The sequence below is a fragment of the Magnolia sinica genome, chromosome 8 (genome assembly GCF_029962835.1).
Source record: "Magnolia sinica isolate HGM2019 chromosome 8, MsV1, whole genome shotgun sequence".
Lineage (NCBI taxonomy): Eukaryota > Viridiplantae > Streptophyta > Magnoliopsida > Magnoliales > Magnoliaceae > Magnolia > Magnolia sinica.
Window position 1 is genome coordinate 78,431,207 of NC_080580.1, and position 23,026 is coordinate 78,454,232.

The 23,026-nt window shown below is 40.8% G+C and overlaps 1 protein-coding gene across 1 annotated transcript; it reads right to left on the reverse strand.

The window, feature by feature from the left end:
* Positions 1-2,147: 2,147 nt before the first annotated feature.
* LOC131253476 (F-box/LRR-repeat protein 3) lies at positions 2,148-20,070 on the reverse strand. Its single transcript, XM_058254477.1, has 8 exons — positions 19,190-20,070; positions 16,391-16,516; positions 14,031-14,135; positions 13,165-13,558; positions 12,548-12,677; positions 6,514-6,808; positions 5,289-5,540; positions 2,148-2,692 (listed from the first exon to the last, which is right to left on the reverse strand). Exons 1-8 carry the CDS (start codon positions 19,814-19,816, stop codon positions 2,618-2,620), a joined length of 2,004 nt encoding a protein of 667 aa, XP_058110460.1. The 5' UTR covers positions 19,817-20,070; the 3' UTR covers positions 2,148-2,617.
* Positions 20,071-23,026: the final 2,956 nt, after the last annotated feature.

Here is a 23,026-nt window from a genome sequence, read left to right on the forward strand (position 1 = left end):
CACTATGGGAATGGAAAACCAACCCAAGACTTTTAAAGTGGAGGGATGGTCTCTTAAAACCGAACGAAATTTTGTTAAACAATCTGAGGAAACCGGAGATGTAGATGCATTAGTTGAAAATGAAAAATATATGGAACTTATGAACATCCTAAAGGATTTAAAACCAGTGTTGCAGAAGTTTAAGGTGATTGTACTTGATGAACTCCCTAATAAATTTCCTCACATACGAGATATACAAAACCATATTGATCTTGTCTCAGAGGCAAGTCTACCTAATTGGCCACACGATCAAAAAGGATGCAAGATTTTGTAGGTACAAGTAAAGAAACTGATCAATACTGGTCAAGTCAAAGAGAGCATGAGTACATGTATTACATCAGCTTAAGAGCCTAATGCAAGGTACAAGGAAAATGCTGAAAAACATCAGCGCCACAAATTATTTAAATACTATGAGTGTCCCTTAGTAACTCGAGAATGAGTTTTTTCCAAGTGGAGAGGTCTTGATGTAGGGCATGGCACCAATACATTCCTAACATGGTTGTACCACAAGAAGGTGAACTGTAAATTGGTCTTAACTTTTGATGCATGTATCGTTACGGGGCGCACAACCTATCATCGACAAAAGGTATTCGAGGTAGGCGACCAAGTTATGGTCTATCTACATAAGGAGATATTTCCAACTGAGACTTGCAACAAGTTGAATAATAAGAAGATTGGACCGGTATTGATCCTCTGACAGATCAATGACAACGCTTATATTGTTGATCTTCTGGATGACATGGAAATTTCGCGTACTTTCAACGTCGCAAGCCTGATGGAGTATCATGAATCGAAGCATGAAGAGGACGAGTTCTTTTGAACTATAGAAACTTTCATGTCTAAGATGGACCAGAGAATGCCTAATCAGAGGCTGAGGTGATTCGAACCGTCAGAACCTTACAACAAGTGTATCTCTTAAACCGGAATAAGTTACTCGATGTACCATATATGATTTTGGGGTAGGAGAAGTTACTACAAAAATCAAGCCGGCTATGCCAGGTTGCCCATGCTGAATTTGTGAGATTCCGTCAGATTAATGATCGAAAATCCATTTTATTTATGTTTTTACTATTTATAGTAAGTGACCTATCTGGCTTAACCACGTTATTTTGCTAATTTTTCTAAGCACTTTGAGATTCCATTAGATCGACGGTTGAAAATTCGTTTTATTTCTGTTTTTACTATTTATAGTAAGTTTTAGTTTAATTATAACTCTACATACTTTAAGCTAGATAGGATAGTTACTATAAATAGTAAATTTACTATTATAGTAAGTTACAAATTTTAGAGAGTTTTGAGTTTAGAGTTTGATTTTGGAACTTCCTCCAAGGTTTGGTATTACTACAATCCATTTTTATTATCTACTAATAAAATTTCAAATTTTCTAGAATGTATTTCTATTCTCTTGTTTTCTTGGATTCAAGATATCTATGTAAGGAGTCCGAAAAAGCTATGTGAATTTGTAGTTATCCCTTCGAGGAAGACGATGCTCGACCTCAACACGTCCTTCCCTGCGTCAATGGGTGTGCATGCATGTGTACATATTGACTAGATCTAAGAAGCAAAGTCAAACATTACCATTTTGAATTGGCTTGCAGGGAAGAGGAGATCTATAGGCAGGCTCGGTGTCATATCATGACAGTGGCTACAAACGGGTACAACACAGTAGAGCACTTTCTTCTTAATATGCTTAATACTGGCTACATTCATTATTATTTTTTTTAATACCCAACTCCAGCTTTCGCTCAATCATTTCCCTAAATCACTGGGGCGGCTATTCCCCCAATCGACAGGCCTCGTATCCCTTGCCAAGCGCTTCTCTCAGGCTTCTCCTCATTGGAAAGCCCTTTGTTTCGCTTGCCTTTCCAGCCTCAATGGGAAGAGTTTCACTTCGCATTAGGCTTATCCTTTGACTATGAAGATACATTACTTTAATTCATCAATATATGAGCCCTTTGGGTAAATCATGTTGAGTTGAGCCATCAATCAGTTTTTTTTTTTTTTTTTAAACGAGGACATGGATTCTTAAAAAATGATCAATGGCCTTCAAGGGTTTAGCCTAATACCAGTGACTAGAATAATTGATTAATATGATCAGCCACCCAAACTTGATTTTGTAAATCAATTTAGACTAACACAGTTGATATTGAAATCATCATATACATTGTTTTTTTTTTTTTTTTTTTCCTTTTAACGCCATCAACCTGTTTCCGAAATTGTGGCCCACCAAGAGTAAAAGAATTGGAACAACCTGACTTTTTGGTTTGAATCATTTACATAGACACGTCTTATGGACAAGATGAATCTTGATCATCTTGACCGTGGGTGGATCTGATGCTCCTCACCATATATGGAGGATGCCCATGCAATCTCCTGGGTTTGGAGGATCCTAGACCCTTCAGCAGCCTAAAACTAGAGAGACAAAAAACAAAAAACAAACAAGAAAGAGCCAACGGTTAGGTAGGGAGGATCATCAAATCCATTGGGGGATCCCTTTATCGACCGTTGGCCTCTCAAATGAACAGTATGGATCACCAAAACAAGGGGCCCCGCTTTACGGTTTTGTGTCGGGGCCCTATTATTCCTCTTGCGTCCCTCCCAACCTTGGCAACTGGGCCCCGCACTTCCATTCCTTCGGGTCCACATCGTCAACCTGACAAGGGGAAAAGCATAGGGTCAGGATTGTCAAAAAAACGTCCAAATTCTCATCCAAACATATTTCAATACCATCCAAAATTTTGGTTGTAATAGCATGGCAAGAGTAGTAACAAATCAAAGGTCAATTTTAAATAATCACAGGTTGACAATAAGCAATCATAGGTACAAATGAATTGAAAAGGAGGTATCACATGAACGAGATAAAAATAATAACAATAATAATAAATAAATAAAATTTTGAAAAGGAAGTACAAGGTTCTGTGATGGGCCCCATGGCTTAATGTTTCAGATGGTTGAAATGATGGGCCCCACTCTGGATGGAGGATGCTCCAAAAGTCAGTATAATAGTTCTTAGCCTTTTGATTGATGGCCTTCAAATAGGTGGAAACTCAACTCAACTTGAAAGTTCATTGATTCGAGTTCACTCGAAGAGTGGGCCGTAAACTTGAATTGATTCGGAGGATGCTCCAAAAGTCAGTATAATAGTTCTTAGCCTTTTGATTGATGGCCTTCAAATAGGTGGAAACTCAACTCAACTTGAAAGTTCATTGATTCGAGTTCACTCGAAGAGTGGGCCGTAAACTTGAATTGATTCGAAAGTGATAACTCATTAGTTATTAATAATTAAAAATACAAATTGCATTATAAATGCACAAGTTTAAAATTTAAAAATTTAAAAATTTAAAAATTTAAAAAAAAAATAAAATGAAAACTCAATAGAAAGCTGATAAAAATCAAGAGAAAAATTGAGTTGGTCAACTATCTAGGAGACCAAGAAAAACTGGACACATCTCAAGGAAAAAAAAAAAAAGGCAATGAGTTCCCTGATGGAGAACAATTAACCAATTGCTCTAAAAGCTCGAACTATTAGAGTATGGCGAATTAATCCCTTTATCTCATAGCCCAGGCCACACATCTCATGGGTTAGGACCTCGGCCGAACCCCCTTCGTGGGCCCCATATTACATGGGCCGCCCATCCCGAGTGTGTCCCCACATCCCATGATCTACCCCACTCGAGCCCGGTGTGAAATGCGCATTAATCACCCGTGGTAAGGAGTCTCGAACACAGGACTTCCCCCGTGGGCCCCAAATCGCATGGGTCACCCACCCCGAGTGTGCCCCTGCATCCAACAGGCGACCCCACTCGAGCCCAGTGTGAAAATGCCCCTGCATTAATCACCCCCGGTGAGGAGTCTCGAACACGAGACCTCCCGCTCCGATACCAATTTGATGCAGAACAATTAACCAATTGCTCTAAAAGCTCGAACTATTAGAGTATGGCGAATTAATCATTTTATCTCATAGCCCAGGCCCCACATCTCATGGGTTAGGACCTCGGCCGAACTCCCTTCGTGAGCCCCAAATCACATGGGCCGCCCACCCCGAGTGTGTCCCCGCATCCCACGAGCTACCCCCCTTGAGCCCGCACATTAATCACCCCTGGTAAGGAGTCTCGAACACGACTTCCCCCATGGGCCCCAAATCGCATGGGTCACCCACCCCGAGTGTGCACCTGCATCCAACAGGCGACCCCACTCGAGCCCAGTGTGAAAATACCCCTACATTATTCCCGATCAAGTCAACAGAAAATCAAGCTAAGTTTTGAGTCTACAAGTCTTAAATTATGGTTAGAAGCATGTAAACGATGCAAAAATGGTGGCAAGGAATCATTTGATATGCTGGAAGGGCATTCTAATCCATGAACATGCATCCAGATGCACTGTGTAGCATACGTGCACCTCAATCCAAACAGTCCATATAGTGTGCCCCACTATCAACAGCAATATAGTGTGACCTGCTATAAATGGGGCGTAGTCCCAAATCCAGATGGACCTAACATTCCCAACCTCCGATCAATGGACATTTGTCTGTTGAATTTGGACCGTTGTCTATTTCTCTAACAGTATCTTTTATGGCCACCAACAGACGGTTAGGGGCTTCTGTTTGGCATGGTATTTGCATTATGATCCATCGAATGTGAGGTCCGCAAGCAGTTTGGATATTAGATACATGCATGTTGTGGTTTTGTGGCTGTCATGAACTTCCAGCGTAGCACATAATTCCTCAGTGTTCAGCCTCTCACATCAAAACTTCCAACTTTAGTCACTGTCACTACTTTTAAGGTATCTGAAGAGCCGAAGCGGCACATCAAGGATGCAGAGAGCCACAAAGACAAGCAAAAAAAGACAAGCAGGTGTTTCGGCTTGGGGGATTCTCATATAAAAGGTTAACAAATTCCATACGTGTCACACTCCACCAACCATCCTGGTACATGACATTCGCCAACATGGCACAAGTTTGGAACATCCAAGCTATCCATCAGGTGGGCCCCTCACCATATAGGCATCATTATGTGGGCAAGAGTGTACAAAATGAAATGGACAATAAACGAAGTTCTTTTTTTATTATCTATATCAGTCCATCCATTTCGAGGGCATCTGCAACACTATGTGCCACCTGATAGTAAGCTCAGATGTTCTACAACCATGCAATGTTTAGGACATGACATGAAGAGGCAGGCATGAGCTCGGTTACTATGTGTGTGTGAGATTTAGAAGACCCCTTTGTGGTGAAGGCAAGCATATCATACCTGAAAAGGCTTCTCTCTCCATTGAAATAAGCAGCCACGGGCTTCTATGTGGTCGATGAGACGAGGAGAAAGCAAGGATCTGAAGAACATGTGGAGCTTCACTTTTGTTAGACCCCCACATGCCAACAGAGCGGCCGCCAAACCATTAACAGTCAAACCCCTCAGGTGCAAGATGGTCATGTTTTGTAGGCAGCTGATGCTAACTAATGCTAAGAGCCCCACATCCGTTACAGAGCAGTAAGACAAGTTTATCTGCAAAAGAATGATATCAGACGTGATCAAATTCAGGTGGATATTTCAGGTGTAGTCCTAAAGAAGAGTAATATGAACTTATATGGCATCCCCCAGAGGGAATAAATGGCATTTTCAGTTTGTACAAGTGGGACCCACAGCGGCTTAGACGCTATGGATTAACTGAGGATATGGTCTGCGATGGAGCAGAATGGCATAACAGGATTTGTATAGCTGATGCCAATTAGTTGGGATAAGGCCTTGATGATGATGACAAGTGCGGCCCACAGTTCAGTGATCCAGGCTATTGATGTGCTATAGAATAATCATTTGTGAAAATCTCACGGATTCGAAGATCAGGCCCATCCAATCTTTAGCATTTTTGCAGTTGAATGTGGACTATTGCCATATTTCTTTTATGGATTGCCTATTTGCAGGCCACAAATCTAAGTATTAGGATTGTCCATTTGATTTTAAGGGCATCATCCATCCTATGTTGGGCCTGTGTTATCAATGGTCTGGATCACTGAGTGAACCCTGGGTCCTGCTTGTACAACTAAAAACCCAAGGATACAATGCATATCCTTAGGTCAAGGATCGTGCAATTCCTCTTTGGAGCCTAATGAAATGCTTATGATCCCTTTGCATCGAGTTTGCCGATGGGGTCATATTTATCAGTGATTTTAGACACTGATCTGATGGGCTCCACCTTTGATGGGGAATGGCGTAAAACTCTCATTGATTGAACAATTCTAACCCTTTGACTGGTAGCCGAAACATTGACAATTAAAGAAAATCCACGATTGTCCATGTTCAACAGAAAATTGCCAAAGATACAGATCATCAGGATCTTCCAAATTGGTAGAACATTGACGAATGGCCCATCCATGTTTTGGGTCCATAAGATCAAAGGTCTGGATCACCTATCCATGGTCCCACTTGATCAGATTCAAGGTTATACGGGGGGGGGGATCAGTTGGGTTGGCAGGGCTACCTGTTTTAGATTTTGGGACAAGCGAGCGAGTTGAAGTATTCCAGCATCGTTGATATTGTAGCACTTCTTTACATCTAACTTTGCGATTTCCTTACAACCCACAGCAATGGCTGAGAGGCCTGAGGATGAAATACGAGCGCACCCACGAATTTCAAGTGTAGTTAACCTTGAGCATTTCGACAATGATCTTAAGGAATCATCTGTGATCTCTTTACAATAAGCTAGATTAATCATCTGCAGCTTGGGGCAGCCATGGGCAATTGCTGCGATGCCGGTGTCAGTTACTCCCACAGATCTGAACAGGAAAAAAACCTACCACATTAAGGTAACTACAGAACAGAACTTTTTGCTGTCTCAGAAATGTTGAAAGCTAGAGCCATGTTGAAAATACAACTGAGCAGTGTCCCACTTCAAGTCCAGGTATGCAGAAAGTATCGATGTCACTGCAAATGGTGGCAACCCAACCACATTGCACATGGCATGCATTTAGGAAGATCCAGACCATCCAGATGGCAGGTCCCACTGTAGATGGAGCATAACTGAAAATCATCGGAATTTCACCCAGTGAATTTGGACCTCTGGCCAATCTCCTTTTAATCTTCAATTTGATGGCCACCAACTGGACAGTTAGAAGCATCCACTCAGTATGATTGCGGGCTATGCTCCATGCCAAATGGGGCAACCAACTTGGATGGTCTGGATTGATGTTCAGATTTACATGGATACATCAAGTACATATAAAACTACAAAACTCTGTGTTATTGTGTTCTACTTGATGTGAATGGCTTAGATGTGGACCATGCATCAGGTTTCTATTTGAATAGATCAACTACGAGCACAAAAATTAACAATAAAAACAAGAAATCGATGGGACTTCCGATATGGTTAGTCGCTTAGTTTTATAATGTTTACTTGTTCTCAATACAAGCTAGCAGGGAATGATTTTGATACAGGCCCATGACACACCTAGGCCCACGACCCACTTAGGCCCATCTAGGCCCAACAAAACGTAGGCCTATAGCCCACCGTAGGCCTAACATGTGCTGATTTTTTGGGCCAATTATTTACAAATTTGAGAATTATTATTTACTTCTTTCTTTCTTTCCTTTTTTTTTTTTTTTTTTTTTTTTTCATTTCTTGAGATATGATGGACTGATTTAAAGATGTGATGAGGGTGTAATTGATATGATTGAAGAAATGAGCTGAATTTAGATATCTGATTGCTTTACATGTTTGTTTTTTCATGAGGCTTTTGCCATACAAAGAAATATGAGATTAACTTATAATAAATTGTGATTGATTCTCTTAGTTGTAAAGATTTCAATCAATGATTCCTTTAGGATCTATAAAAGGGGGGTAGTGGTGTAGGAGTCATTCATTCAAATATTTTTCTAAGTGTGGTTTTTCTTTTTGTAAGAGAAAAGGTTTATGTCAATTAAAGTTTTATCCCTCTCTACTCTATTGTTCTTATGAGTATATTTTTTTAAAATTTCTTTATAATTTGGGTATCGAGATTTCATTGACTCAATAACCAAGTTGCACCATTTTGGCATAAGAGTGGGTCGTCTTTGGGAATTTTTCGACTCTACGTCATCTCCTAATGGCATCGGAAGAGGTGACACAGGAAGAGTTCGCACAAGTAGCTCAATTGATCTGCATACTCATAAAACAAGTAGATCAACTCATGCATGCGGTAGGCAATTTCACTAATCAAGTGAGGGAGCTCCGGTGTGAAGGGAATTCAGAGACTGAAGTTGGAACATGCGAACACGTAGGGGAAGGTCCCCGCCAAGGTCCTAACCAACAATGGGCGGCCCCAGCTTACGAAGATACCAATGATCGAATCCTTCGATTGCTGGAACGTGACAAAGAATCCGGAATTAAAGTAGAAATTTTGAAAACAATGAAGCAATCCACAGAATCAACGGAAAAGTTGACATCTGAAGTAATCGATGCATTAACGTTGGACTTTAATTCACCAATGGATCAAGTGATGGATCCAATGATAGTGATAGTCACGGACATGCAAATAGGTCTCAATACTCAAATTAAAACATCTTTGCAAAAGATGACCGTGGCACAAAAAATGGGACAAATGTTTCATGATCCACGAATAACTTTAAAGTCACAACAAAGAAGTTGGCACCCACAAAAGCACAAGTGAAAAAAGACATCATCTACAGTGGACTCCAAAAAAGGTCATGCCGATTCAATGCTTAGGGTTGCATCATTAACTTATATCAAAGAAGAACATGATTTGTTGTAGTCTAAAGGTTGAGATTGGTTTCCAACTCGAGGACGAGTTCTTTCAAAGCCAAGGAGAATTGATGTAGGCCCACAACAAACTTAGGCCCATTGTCTGGCCCAACAAAATGTAGGCCCATAGCCCATCATAGGCCCAACATGTACTGATTTTTGGGTTGATTATTTACATATTTGAGAATTATTATTTACTATTTTCGGGAGATATGAAGGGATGATTTAAATATGTGATGAGGGTGTAATTTATATGATTGAAGATATGGACTAAATTTAGAGATTTGATTGCTTTTCATGTTTGCTTTTTCATAAGGCTTTTGCCATATGAAGAGAGATTAGATTAACTTGTAATAAATTGTGATTGATTCTCTTAGTTGTAGATATTTCAATCAAGAATTCCTTTATGATCTATATAAGGGAGGTGGTGGTGTAGGAGTTATTCATTCAAATATTTTTGTAAGTGTGGTTTTTCTTTAAGTTTTGTAAGAGAAAAGGTTGATATCAATAAAAGTTCTATTCCTCTTAATTTCTTTACAATTTGTCGAGATCTCATTGACTCAATAACCAGGTTGCACCAAATTCTTGTTAAGCTTTGCAAGTAAGCTAATGCACACACCACCACATATGCTAGTGTGGTACACAGGTGCGATATCCAAGCCATCCATCAAAAGGGTAACCACTATTTAGATTCCTCGTCCCCAGAATCAGGCCGGTCCACTAGTCAGGTCGCCCACAATTAATTGAACAAATGTCTACATTATTTTAGAGGTTAGATTGTGGTAAATGTTGTCTATTTCATTGATGAGAATGACAATGGGAACACTTTATTACATCAATGTGATGACGAAAACTACGCAACAACGAGTGCCATGAGGCGGGTAGGCACTTTCAATGACTATTGGGATGTGAATCATTGACACTTTCAATGACTAGCAAATGATCCAGCAACATTTCTGGTAGCTTGGATTTTAACCATTGATCTTACCATGGAATCACACTTTTGGTGGTTGGGATCTCAATCGTTACTCTTCCAGTGGCGCTAGAATCAAACTAGTGATGGCACTAATCCCAGTTAAAAGTTCGAGAGAGATCCAAATCAGAGTAGGCTTCAACAATAATGATGTTGATGCAGTAATGAGTAGCAAACTGCTAAAAGGAGCCATCACAAGTGGAGACCCATTACAACACTACACAAATGGAAGCAAGTGCACTGTATTTGGTACACCTACAGAGAACCATAAAAAGGAAAAATGCAACACCATTTTTCTCTTGTACCTAATATTCACACGAAAAACAAAAATTCCCAAAATTAACCTTTCAAGGTTAGAATGAAGGAACAACCGATGTAGAACCTGAGCAAGTCATGGTTGGTGGCAACAATGCTAGCCGAGCAATGCTACACTAGGGAGCATAAATTCTAGTGCACGCACAAAGCACCAAATGAGAGTCTGTCGCATGAAGGTATGACAACTCGTTTCTAGTAAACGGTATTCAACCTTTTGATGCGCGACAATTAACCACTTGCTCTAAAAGCTCAAACTGTTAGAGCATGGCGAATTAATCCCTTTATCTCATAGCACAGGCCTCACATCGCATGGGTTAGGACTTCGATCAAACCCCCCTCGTGGGCCCCAAATCACACAGGTACCGCCTCACACGGGCTGCTCACCCCAAGTGTGCCCCTGCATCCCACAGGGGACCTCACTCGAGCCCGGTGTGAAAATGCCTCTGCATTAATCACCCCCGGTGAGGAGTCTCAAACATAAGACATCCCGCTCTGATACCAATTTGATGCAGGACAATTAACCACTTGCTCTAAAAGCTCGAACTGTTAGAGCATGGCAAATTAATCCTTTTATCTCATAGCCTAGGCCCTACATCACTGGGTTAGGACCTCGGCCGAACCCCCCTCGTAGGCCCCAAATCACATGGGTACTGCCTCACACGAGCTGCCCACCCCGAGTGTACCTCTGCACCCTCACAGGCAACCCCACTCAAGTCTGGTGTGAAAATGCCCTTGCATTACCTTTTCTTATAATGAAGGGCAAGATGGGTATGCAGTGAAGAACAAAGGTCGGGAGACGAATGGTAGTGGTGATGATAAAGAGGGGAAAAAATGGAGATGGTGGTTAAAACTAGAGGTGGACGACGAGTGATGGCGGGTTCTAACGGTGCTAGTCTGAGGTGGTGGCCGATCCAATGCAGGTGCGGTTCAAGAGAAGACGACGCCAGATCTCAAGTCAGCACAAGACGGTACATCCTGACAGATCTATAAAGATCCGGACAAATTTCAGTGATTCTGTCTTCGGTGGGCTTATGAATCCTGGTGCAATGAAAAGTAGAGGTGGTTCGAGCAAACAAATGACAGGAACTGGACAAAAATAATCTGATGGTGATGATTGGTTAAGGATCAAAGGAACGAGAATAGCGGGTCAATGGTTGGCTGCCGATCAATCGGGTAGTTAGGTAGGTGGTTTCGTCGACGAAGCCAAGCAGTAGGGTGGGTCGCTGGTCAAATTGGCAATGAGGGGAGAAACCGAATGAGTTGTTGATCGAATTGGCAGCCGGGTGGTGTCGCCAACCAAGTCAGGCGTCAGGGTGGGTCGCCGATGGAATTAGCAACAAGTTGATGCTACGGAAAATTTGGGCAATCTAGGCTGGCCAATGGACTCTTCACAAAGATGGTAGAGATGAGGAAGCAGTCAAAAATGGGTGAGCAATGTTGTAAAAGACTGTAGAGGAGATCTGGAGGCGTGTAGGGGCTAGTGAAGGTGCTAGAATGGATGATGATGCACGGGGATAGATGGATGACAGCACGCATGCACGGATGGATTTCTGGCGGGTGAGGTGAACAGCAATGATTAGGCCAAGACTATGGCTGCAGTCAAGTACAGAGAACACCGGCAACAAGGGCTGAGAATCCCCATGGACGGTATAGATTTTATGTAAACAGTGGACCTGGCAATCAGAAATGAGGAATACGATCGATCAACAGCTCAGATCAGAGATAGGCACTGATACCATGTTATTTACAAGAGACTGCATTGTGGAAACTGCATTGTCCATGCTTCATTAAGAATGATGGGAACATGTAAAAGAGGTCGGAGATCTATAGAGATCTTAACAGATATGCATGTATCCATCCATATGGCTATTTATAGTATGTACATACCCATCATATACTTCCTTTGATATTTTACATATCTTATACTTTACCAGTACATTTTTGAAAAAATCAGCCCAAGTTTTCTACCGTCCACTTATTTCCAATATCATGGCACAGCTACTAAGTGGGCCACCTTTATCTTTCAATAGTAGCATTTACATGTTGAGGTCCACATGATGGATGGCTTGGATAATGCACCTATGGGCCACATTGGCATAGCAATGATGTGGGCATTAGTTGACGTCTACACATGTAAGCTTAGCATAGCTCAATTGCTTAAGGTCTTTCATTATTTTAATGCAGAATAAGCTGTCTTGCAAGACATTCCCTGGTTAAGGGTTCAACAACGCTAGCTATTCTTGTTCACTCCCTACCATAAGTTCAAAAAGCCGACTTTATTTGATGTCCACCCGAGTTGGGTTGAGTTGACTACTTGGTCAAGTCTTCATAAACATTGGACTCTTACCTGATTCTAAAATTCAACTTAGTTGAGTCAACTCAACTGATCCCTCATGCCAAAATCAAAATAATGTTTCAATGACCTCCATCCATAGAAAATAGCAAGACTGCAAAATCAAGATACAGCCGAGATGGTGAAAATTCACAAACCTGTACAAGTCAAGCTCTTTAAGTCTTGGACAACTTAAACCAACATGGAAAAGCCCCTCGTCAGTTATGTTCAAGCAAATTCCAACTTTTAAACTGGAAAGCTCGGAACACCTTGAAATGGACTTCAGACCTGAATATGCAAACAAAATATGAGTCACATGGATTGATAATTTTTAAAATAAATAGTTTTACGATGCACGTTTAATAGAAGTTCTATTACGTGCTGTCCTCACCAAACTCTTTCAAATGTGTACGATAATCAGGCTACTTCATCTGGTGGACCACCATGTGGATGAGCCATAAGCCAAAGAAAGAAGGAAAAGAAACAGCAGCACAAATCTGACCATCAATTGTTGCGAGTTTTCCAGTTGAATGTGGACAGTTGCTCGTTTCTTGAGTTAAGCACCCCCTTTTCAGGCCACTGATCAGATGGCCATCATATTCTCTGATCGTTATGTTTATTGGGCTACAGCCCATCCACATGACATCCCAACAGATCAATCGTCCTGGTGCCACATTCATGGACAAATTTTTGGGTGCACATTTCATGGAACTCCATGAAGCACACATGCCATAGTAAACTCAAAATCAAGTAGGGTAGGTCATTAGTGAAAAACCTTCATTATCAACTTCGCTATCCGTGAGGTCCAGTTCTTCCAACAAGCGGCAACGTTGACCTATCAAGACAAACGCTTCCTTTGACACCAGGCTACACGATTCCATCCTGAGGGAAGTTAGGCGGGTGCATGAAGCTGTGATGCTGGCTATGGATACATGGGTTATTTTGCGGCAGCATGTGATGTCTAGTTTCGTCAACTCCTTGTGTTTCATCACAAGGAATGAGAGACCTTCATCCGTCACTCCTGAGCACTTGCTTAGACTCAGCTCCTTCAGTGACATACACCCATCACCAATGGCTTTCAGTCCAGAACACATAACATGGCAACCATCTAATTTGATACATTGCAGCTTGGGGAGCTTTTGTAAGCTATCGAACAGACCATGTGTAATCTGAACTTAAGAAGAGTGGCAAAAACAACAGCCTGTGTGAATCCTTGACGTTCCTTTGATACAGAGAGTTCTGCCAAGGATACTTACATGAACACAATCGACAATGGTATGCTAGGCATACATATGAGCATCATGCATGTGCATGAGATCTGACCCTTCATCATGTGGGCCCCACCTGGAACATGCATTCACGAAAAAGTCAGGTCGGTTCACTTATCAGGTGGGTCACACATGTAAGATGAAACTAGACAGTGAAATATGAGCTGACCAATGGTCCATATTCATTGTACATATGGCACACCTGATGACTGGACCTGCTTGATTCCAAGGCATGTTCATGGGGGCATGCTTTATGAATGGCTGGGCCTCGTGCCATGTGCACATTTGTTTCATGAAGACATTCTCGACCGAACTCATGTGAATATCTTTGGCATTGCTCTTGCAGAAATCCGTAAAAGAACTACAGACTTACAGGGGTGCCATTTGCTAGAATAAGTTGGCGTAGACATGCAGCTCCATTTGCTAGCAAGGACAAACCATTGTGGCTCACATTTGGGCAATTTGACAAGTTGAGTGTCTGTTGGAAAATGATATGCCATGAGAACCATCAAAATATGAGAAATTGAAGCATGATATAAATTGAGGAACTCTATGATCCTCAACCTGACTATATATATTATATGCCAGGGTCCTGAGTTCGTACAGGTGGGTTCAATGATTGGGTGATCCAAACCATTGATCTGATGGGAGAAGTGGATGGGACATGCCCCCAAAATTTCCTCAATGGGACAATCCTAACCCTTTGATTGGTGATCTGCAAATGAATAATAGTTCAGAAAAAGAAGTACGACAATCCACAATCAGCTGAGAAATGCTAAAGATTGGACGGTAGGACCTTCCAATTTGGGAGACCTTTGGGGCATGATTTATCCGGTGAAGCCCATCAGAGCAATAGTCTGGATTGCAGAACCATGGGTTCCACTTGTACAAACTGAAAATCCCGGATACTGTGCATATCTCTGTTTGAGGATCATGTAATACCTCGATAGAACTGTATGTTTAGTAATGGTATGCAGTTCTCGCTCATTAGGATTGACTAGATTTATTGTGTTCGCAGTTCCAAGGAATCAGTTTCTAGAGATGATGATTAGATGAATTCGAAAACCCTACATGTCACTCAGTTTCTGAAGGTCCACATCATCCATGCGAAATTTCCACCCACGCCTTTTGAGGAAATTTAATGTGATTTTACAACAGCCCATATAGAACACTCAAAGATTGTGAAATCAGAATATTCAGGAAGTAAATTCTAGAATGTTCATGAATGAATTTAACTTTCAAGTGAAATCCAAACCCAGAATCATAGTTCAGGTCAAAAAATTAGAAAATCTGATCTCTCTGACTATCTCATTAGCATCTCTTAAAAATTCAAGTCATATGAGCTGAATTAACAACATCAAATTTCGCTAAATAAGGATTTGGTGCTCCAAATGACCACATGGAATCTAGTGAATTTTTAGAAGTTGGGGAATTTGTCAAATCAAATCCCTTGTTTGGGAGCAAATGGCGAACTGATTCCTGCTGAACCATGAATCAATTCAATTCACTTAGTAGTTCGGAACACATGCTAAGGAATCAACACTCAATGACTTGAAAATATACCAGTGTTCATGTAGTCATATATGTTCTATAACAGTACATGCTGTTCAATAGTTACATCTTATTCTCTATATCTGTATCTGTATATATCAGTGTCATATGCATTACAGCATATAAGTTATGGAGCACCTGCTAAGTTGGGCGAGTATTGGTACTTAAACCGAGTATGGCAAGGATCAGGCACAGCGGATCCTCCAAATCCAAAATCCTTAGTATACAGGTAAGAACAACTCTAAAGTATAATAATGTTAGATGACTTCTGTGAAAATAGCCCATGCTGATTTTCTCACCCAACTGGTTAGATTGACCTTAAATTCCAAGTACCATGTCTAGAGTTCAAAACCATAGTAGATCTGGAAGTCTCAGAAAGGGGGATCCTTCATCCTTTATCCCACTATCCAAGTATTGGAATCAGGTACTCAACTTTTCAAGGATCCGAATCTGATAGACCATATGTTCGATGACACCGACAAGGCTGTCAAAGAGCAGGGCTTGCCCATTGGGCTTTCAGGCATGGCCTGCTTTCAGCCAAACTTAGGCTGGAATATTACACCCAGGGGCCACACCCAGTCCTAAGACTATTACCTGTCTCTGTCGGGCCAAGCACAGGCTGTCTCTAAGAGCGCATCAGCCTGATCTGGCTCCTTTAGGGTTTCGAGGGTTTTCATTCGGGAAAAAATTAAAATAATTAAGAACTGCAGTTCCCTCGCATATCCATGTTATTCTCCATTTTACCAGATCTAGAACAAACCCTTTGTATGCATACACATATACGTACCTACGTAATAAAATTCAGTTTTCTAAGCCATTTCCTCCAATTGAGATTACAGGGGAAACAAAGTCTATGAACAATCCTTTATCAACATGGAAAAGAACCGGAACCCGATCTGGTGCATACACATATCCATGCCTAACTAATAAAGGTTTTCTAAGCCATTTACTCCCACAATTGAGATTACAGGCACAACCAATGTCAATAAACAATAATTATCCAGATGGAAAAGAACCCAAACCCGACCTAGCACATGCTGAAATTTTATCACAATAAGAAATATTTGGTGGCAACCACAATAAGAAAGCATCTTTTACTTTTTCCTTTTTTGGTAAAATAAAGGCATGTCAAATTGTCAATGGATTGTTCAATACTAAAATAGATTGACTAATAATAGGTACCTCCAAGGATTTGCACCCTTGTTTGAGAGTTGTAAGGCCTTCATCATCAATACCAAGGCATCCTTCTAAAACCAAATCTTCAAGATGCTGTAGCTGTAAGATAGATGGAAGACATTTCTTTGTGATCTGCAGAATACAAAAACATAAAGAATACAAATTAACAATTATTGGGTCAGTAACATATTAAAGATGAACATTCATATATGTAGGCATATCCCAAACCGTCAACTTCAAGAAACACGATATAGACACAAGAGCAAAGGATGCAGAACATACTACATGGAGAGTAAACTCATTTTCTTCCTGTACATGGAATGAAAGTTTACATCTTCAAATAAAAAGAGTGATAACTTTCCTTTTAGATGGGAAAAAAAAAATGATATATTTGTTCAGCCCTTCAGCTTTATAGTTTCAACAAGCAAAAAAAAATAAAAATAAAAAATCAAATATACAGATCAGAACTGCTGCCATCAAACCAACGAACTGATCTAGAAGAAAGAATATCCTTCCTATCAATTAAGAATTTGAAGAATGTTGCATTTCTTTTCTACCCAAGTAAATGGAGTAGAAAAATCAATCTCACAAAATCTCCAATCAAACACAATTTATTGTTTTCTTTGATTTTTTCCCTCTTACCTTCTCTTCACTCCAAACAAAGAACAATAATAAGCAGGGTTTGTAGAAATAACCCCAAGCTATAGCTAGAGCCAAATCAGAATTACCCACCCCCAACAACAATAAAGTGCCAGTTCCCAAATAAAGAGGTCACTGAAGCCCCTCTAATTCCACCTTTTGAAAAGCCCACTTGAATAGCTCTTTAGAGAGGGCAATGATGCAGCCTTATCGTCGAGGATCCTAGAGTTCCTCTCTCCCCACAGCTCCCAAAATATTGCAAAGAGGACCATCTTCCATATGACATTGACATGGGGAGGAAAAGGACCAGCTGTCCATTCCTCAATAACTTGATGAACCAGCCCAATAAAGATCCAGCAAACGTCGAACAACTTTGAAGAAATGAAACCAAACTTCCCAAGCTCTATGACAATGCAGAAATAGGTGATCAAAAGTTTCCAGTTGCTCCACATGATACCTCTGTTGGTGATCACAATGTTCCTCTTCTTTAGGTTATCGATCATGAGAATTTCATCGGCTGTGGCGATCCAGGTAAAAGTTTGAACACCAGGCGGAATATCGGCCAATGCATTAATTAAGGAAAAAAACATGGAAAAGGGAAATGAAAACTCAGATTAAAGCCACAAAAATACATATAGATGCAACTATAACTAAATAGATTGCATATAAAAATAGAAGCCATGTACCAGATTCTAAGACAAAAGGTACCCATGAAAACCACATGCAGAGAAGTAAAGAGGAAAAAAAAAAAATAGACTGGAGCAGCTGCTCAACAGCCTACCTAGTCTAGAAATAAATTTCTCACTTTATTGAACCACAGGTTTATCAAATTAAGCAAAGACTTAGATCGTAAAACAAAATACGCTTAGAGTGTTGTTCTACTTTTAATCATATGAATAGCTACTTTCTTAGTATTTCACAGCCAAGAATAGAATGCAGAGTTTAAGTTACATGAGCTTTCACATTGTTGCATGACTAATCAGTCCCTGTTCATTCCCACTCATCTTTACACCTGGTTTTATGGATGGTGAATCCTGAACTATCCATCTGATGAGCCATATTGTAGATGTTCAATGCTACAGTAACCATATCAATTGAAGAATCCCAGATATTCAAACACTAGATTTCTCGATTTTGAATATGCACCATTGGCCTACATTATTTCCAGTTGCATTTGAAGGCCGCGCAATTGACAGCTAGGGTTGAATATGTAAGATCCCTCTTTCCACTCTCTTACAATTACTTCTGAGCCATGCTAGTGGCCACTGATCGAACAGAGAGATCATTCCATCAATAACACCTGGAGTCATGCTCCATCCATATTGGGATGATGATCTTTCTGTCGGGAACTGACATAAATGTACAGTGCCAGCGATCCAAACCGTTCAAATCATATGTTATAAAAATCAAGTAGAATTCCTACAGTACACATTGATTGTGGTTTTAGTTTGCTACACATGGAGTGTTAGCATTTAGAAACACATCAACAGCAGATACAAAATAAGATTTTGTTATTTTACGATAGACAACACATGTGCTCCAGACACACTAGACAAGACATGCTTCAGACGCTCTCCAAAGTGCCTATACAAGTGGATACACAGCAATCTGGGTTTTTCATTTTGTGGGCCACTTCAAATCAGCTGGTCTGTTCAATGTGGGTCACCTGTGAATGAAGAAAATGGATGGTTGGGAAAAAGCAACCAGCAATCCACACTCAATGCATACTTGTTACAAAGGACTTCATATTTTTCAACTTGGTAGATTTTTCAAGCACATCTCATTCGTAATGGGACCCATGGGATATAAATAGTTCAGATCGCCTTAACCATAGCTCCACTTGCATGTGTAACAGAAATTACAAAGGACCTTATATTTCCCTCAAAAGAAAATTCAAGAAAATTGAATAGTTACATGTATGTTGATAGAGATTCAAATCCATATCTATTCTATCAATCCCATCAAACCCAACAACATACTTCTATCCAAATAACATAAATCAAATCCGTCCAATAAATCGCGCAAAACCCATTCAAGTAAAAACAATTCCAATTTCAATCTAACACAATATCGACTCAACATCATTCCATAAATCACATAAAACCCACAAAACAGGAAAAAAGAAATTCAAATAGAAAATCCAACCGAATGCCTGAAAAAGATTACCTGCATATAGGAAAGATCCAAGCTCCTGATCTCCCTACATTTCACTGCGATCAACCCCACCCCAAGATCAGTCAGACCCAAACACCACCTCAAACAGATCAACTTCAATTTCCGGCACCCAACGGCGATGCACCCGATCCCCAAATCCGTCAGGCTCTTGCACCGCGCGAGCCGCAGCCGCTCCAGGTTCCTAGCCCGCGAGACCGCAGCAGCACCGACGTCTGTGAGCCCCTCCGCATTCGAGAGGTCGATCTCGACCAGCGATCCGCAATTAGAGATGAGGCTCGCGAGGCCGGCATGAGTGAAGAGCTGCGACCTGGAGAGGTCGACGGACAACAGGGACGAGCGGCAGGCGGCGGAGATGGCGGAAAGGGAATTGTCAGTGACGACGGGGCAGAGGGAGAGATCAAGGTGCTGGATTGCGCGGTAGCGGCGGGCGAGGATCAGAGGGAGGAGATCAGAGCGGAGGGGACGGAGGGACCGGCGGTGGCGGGATTCGACGGCTAAGAATGATTTGGAGACGAGAGAGAAGGATTTCTTGTCGGAAGGGGATTCCGAGAGGGAATCTAGAATAGCGAAGAGGATTTCGTCGGAGAAGATGTCGAACGGGCAGAGCAGATCGGCCATCAGAGGGAGGGGTTTTGGGAGGGTTTTGAGGGTATCTTGGGAATTCGGGTGGGGGAGACGGCGGTAGTTTGGGAATTTTGGAGGGGAATTTTGGAAGGAGAGAGAGGAAGGGAGGTTTGGGAGTTTAATGGAGGGGAGACAGGCGGTTGGATTCTGGGAGGGAGAAGCTGGGGTTGAAATTACGAAAATGGCCTTGTGTTAGGTTGTTTGAAATGACAGAATTACCCATTGAGGACGTGTTTCGACTTCGGCCGCGTTTCACCCAACCTGGGGCGCGGCTTCGGTGGCTGGGGTTCTAACAAGGCAAGTCGATCCCTGTGGGCCCCACCGGATGTATGTGCCTTACATCCACGCCGTCCATCCATTTTGCCAGCTCATTTTAGTGCGCAATCCCAAAAATGAACCAGATCCAAATCTTAGGTGGACCCTCCAATTTGGTAGATCTTTGGACTGTGGTCCATTCACCACAGAACTCATCAAATAAACGGTCTAGATCACCATACCATGGCCCCCACCTGAGGCCTCAACTTGCGAGGCATTTTGCTGTTTGATCATGGGCACTCTGGGTATTTCGTTGTTCTGTGGCAGGTCAGGACCTTCCGTACACGAAATTCGGAGAGGGTATTTTCGTCAAAAGAAAATACAGTGGCGATTTGGTAATAAGATTAAGAAAAGGGCCGAGGTTGCTTTCATCGGTCGCACTCCCATATGGTGGAGAATGCATGTGAGGAAGGACAGATTCAAGTGCGGACGAGTACGAACCTTGCCCATTAGGAATTTAATGGAGGAAAATTGTTCTGTGTTCCTGATGTGCACTGAAAATCATAACTCTTTCGGATACAAAATCATACCTATGTAAGAAATGGAGAAGATCTGGACCGTTGATAAAAATTTTCTTGCATATAAAGCCAATATATCAAGATCATAGTGGTCCAAAATGGATATCTAGGTAAAATATTACCACTATCTAGATTCAACGCTCAAAATGTAGTCCAACGATCAGACTGATAGGATCACCACTTCCAACATTAGTAGGGACCACCTAATGAAAATATTCTTAGTTTTGTTTCAGTGGGGCCTACCTAATGGGAACGGTCTGGATCTTGTGTGCATATGTTAGGCCAACGGTTTTGGATACATGATGAGTAGTCTATGCATTTGGGTGGAAATGTTGGGAAGTTACTGAGAATTAGGGTCGACGCGTCAAATGGGAATAAAAAAGGGAATTTATTTGATACTCGGGCTGCTTTTGACACTTGATACAAGCACTTCGAAATGCTATACTTGGCTTATATTCGCTCAAATTGAACCGTCCAAATTCTGAAAGCTACTGTCACTAACAGTTACGCTACAAAACCAGATTGTTTAAACAATCTCAGCCTTCGATTTTCGGACACTTGTTTGTTGAAATAAAGCTGTTGGATGTTTTCGATTTTAACCGTCCAATAAATGTCATCTAATCTGATAGTATAATAATCATATAAGTGGATTTTTTTTCATAAAATATTTAATATTTTTCCCCTAATATGGGCATTTTAATTTGAATTATTTGTGTTCCACATATGCAATTTCTAAGTGCATGTGTATCACTCATCACTATCTTCTAGAGTACCAAAGTTTTTCTTATAAAAAATAAATAAAAGACTGCCGTACTATAAATGCCGTTTCTCGGCCCCAACCTGAACCAGATCATACCTGACGAGTCAAAACTAAGCAATGTTCTGTTTTTAAGTATGTCGGGACTAGTAATCTTGAGTATGTGTCGCTTCTCGAGCCACACATAGAGAAAAGGTCCGATGATTCAAACCGTCCATCATTATTCTAATATACTTTATAAACATTTAGACGAAACAAAATCTTAAAATTTGATTCTAACCTTTGATCTTTGAAGTTGATATGACCCATTGAAAATCTCCTTTCTAATTCCTGAAATAACTTCTCATAGTGATTTTCAAAAATATTTATTTCATCTGAATTTTCTGAAAACTATATTTCTATACTATTATATATATAATGGAAGGTTCAGATCATCACAAAATTATAGAATTTTGGGTCTATACGGAAACATATGCTACTAAACTTTAGTGGCGACGTAGGAAAACGAAACCTTAGGAAAAACGCGTCCCGAGATGTACGTTAGAGGAAGAACCGGACTACGGTATGGACTTTGAAAAGGAAAGAGGATACGGTAGCGGAGGGAGAGCCGTTCTAGAGCCATCTAAGAGAGGATTAGGTGTTATCCGGGTAACACATTAAAGTAGGTGTCACCCTTACCGTGTGGGGCCCACGTTAATGAATATATTGTATATCTACGCTGTCCATCCATTTTTTCAGATAATTTTATGATGTTAAAAAAAATTAAATATATATAAATATTTGGTGGACCACACCACTGAAAAAAAGTAGTGATGACCATTAAAGCTTTTTGTAGGACATAGAAGTTTTGGATAAGATTACTTTTATATTTTCCATTCATCCAGGTCTTTTTGATCTTATTAACGGGTTTGATTGAAAATAAAAATTATGTATCTTCTTATGTGGGCCCGAGGAGGTTTTTAATGGTATAATTTCAATCACCACTTTTTCTTGTGGGGTGGCTCGGATGAGATTTAGATATGCTTAATGTTTTGAAACATATCTTGATATGAACAAGAAAAACCGATGGACGGCTTGGATATAAAAAAATAATCAAGGTGGGCCCACGGTAAGGGTAACATTCTTTGAAGTGTGGAAACGGATTGGCTACTCCCCCCGCCACCAGCCCCGTAGCTGTTGTTCGGTGATCTGTGAGCCCCACCATGATGTATGTATTTCATCCATTCCGTTCATCCATTTTTACAGATCATTTTAAGGCTTGATCAAAAATATTAGAAGGATAAAAATCTCAGGTGGACCACACCACAGGAAAACAATAATGATTGGATATCCTCTATTAAAATCCTCCTAAGGCCCACTATACTGTTTATTCAACATCCAATCTGTTGATTAGGTCATACAGACCCAGATGAAGGGAAAAAACAAAGATCAGTTTGATCCAAAACTTTTATGACCCCCAAAAAGTTTTTAATGGTCAATGTTCATTCAACACTATTTCATGTAATGTGATCCACTTGAGATTGGGATATACCTCATTTTTTGTCTCAAACCATAAAATGATCTATAAAAATAGATGGACGGCATGGATGAAACACATACATCATTATGGGGCCC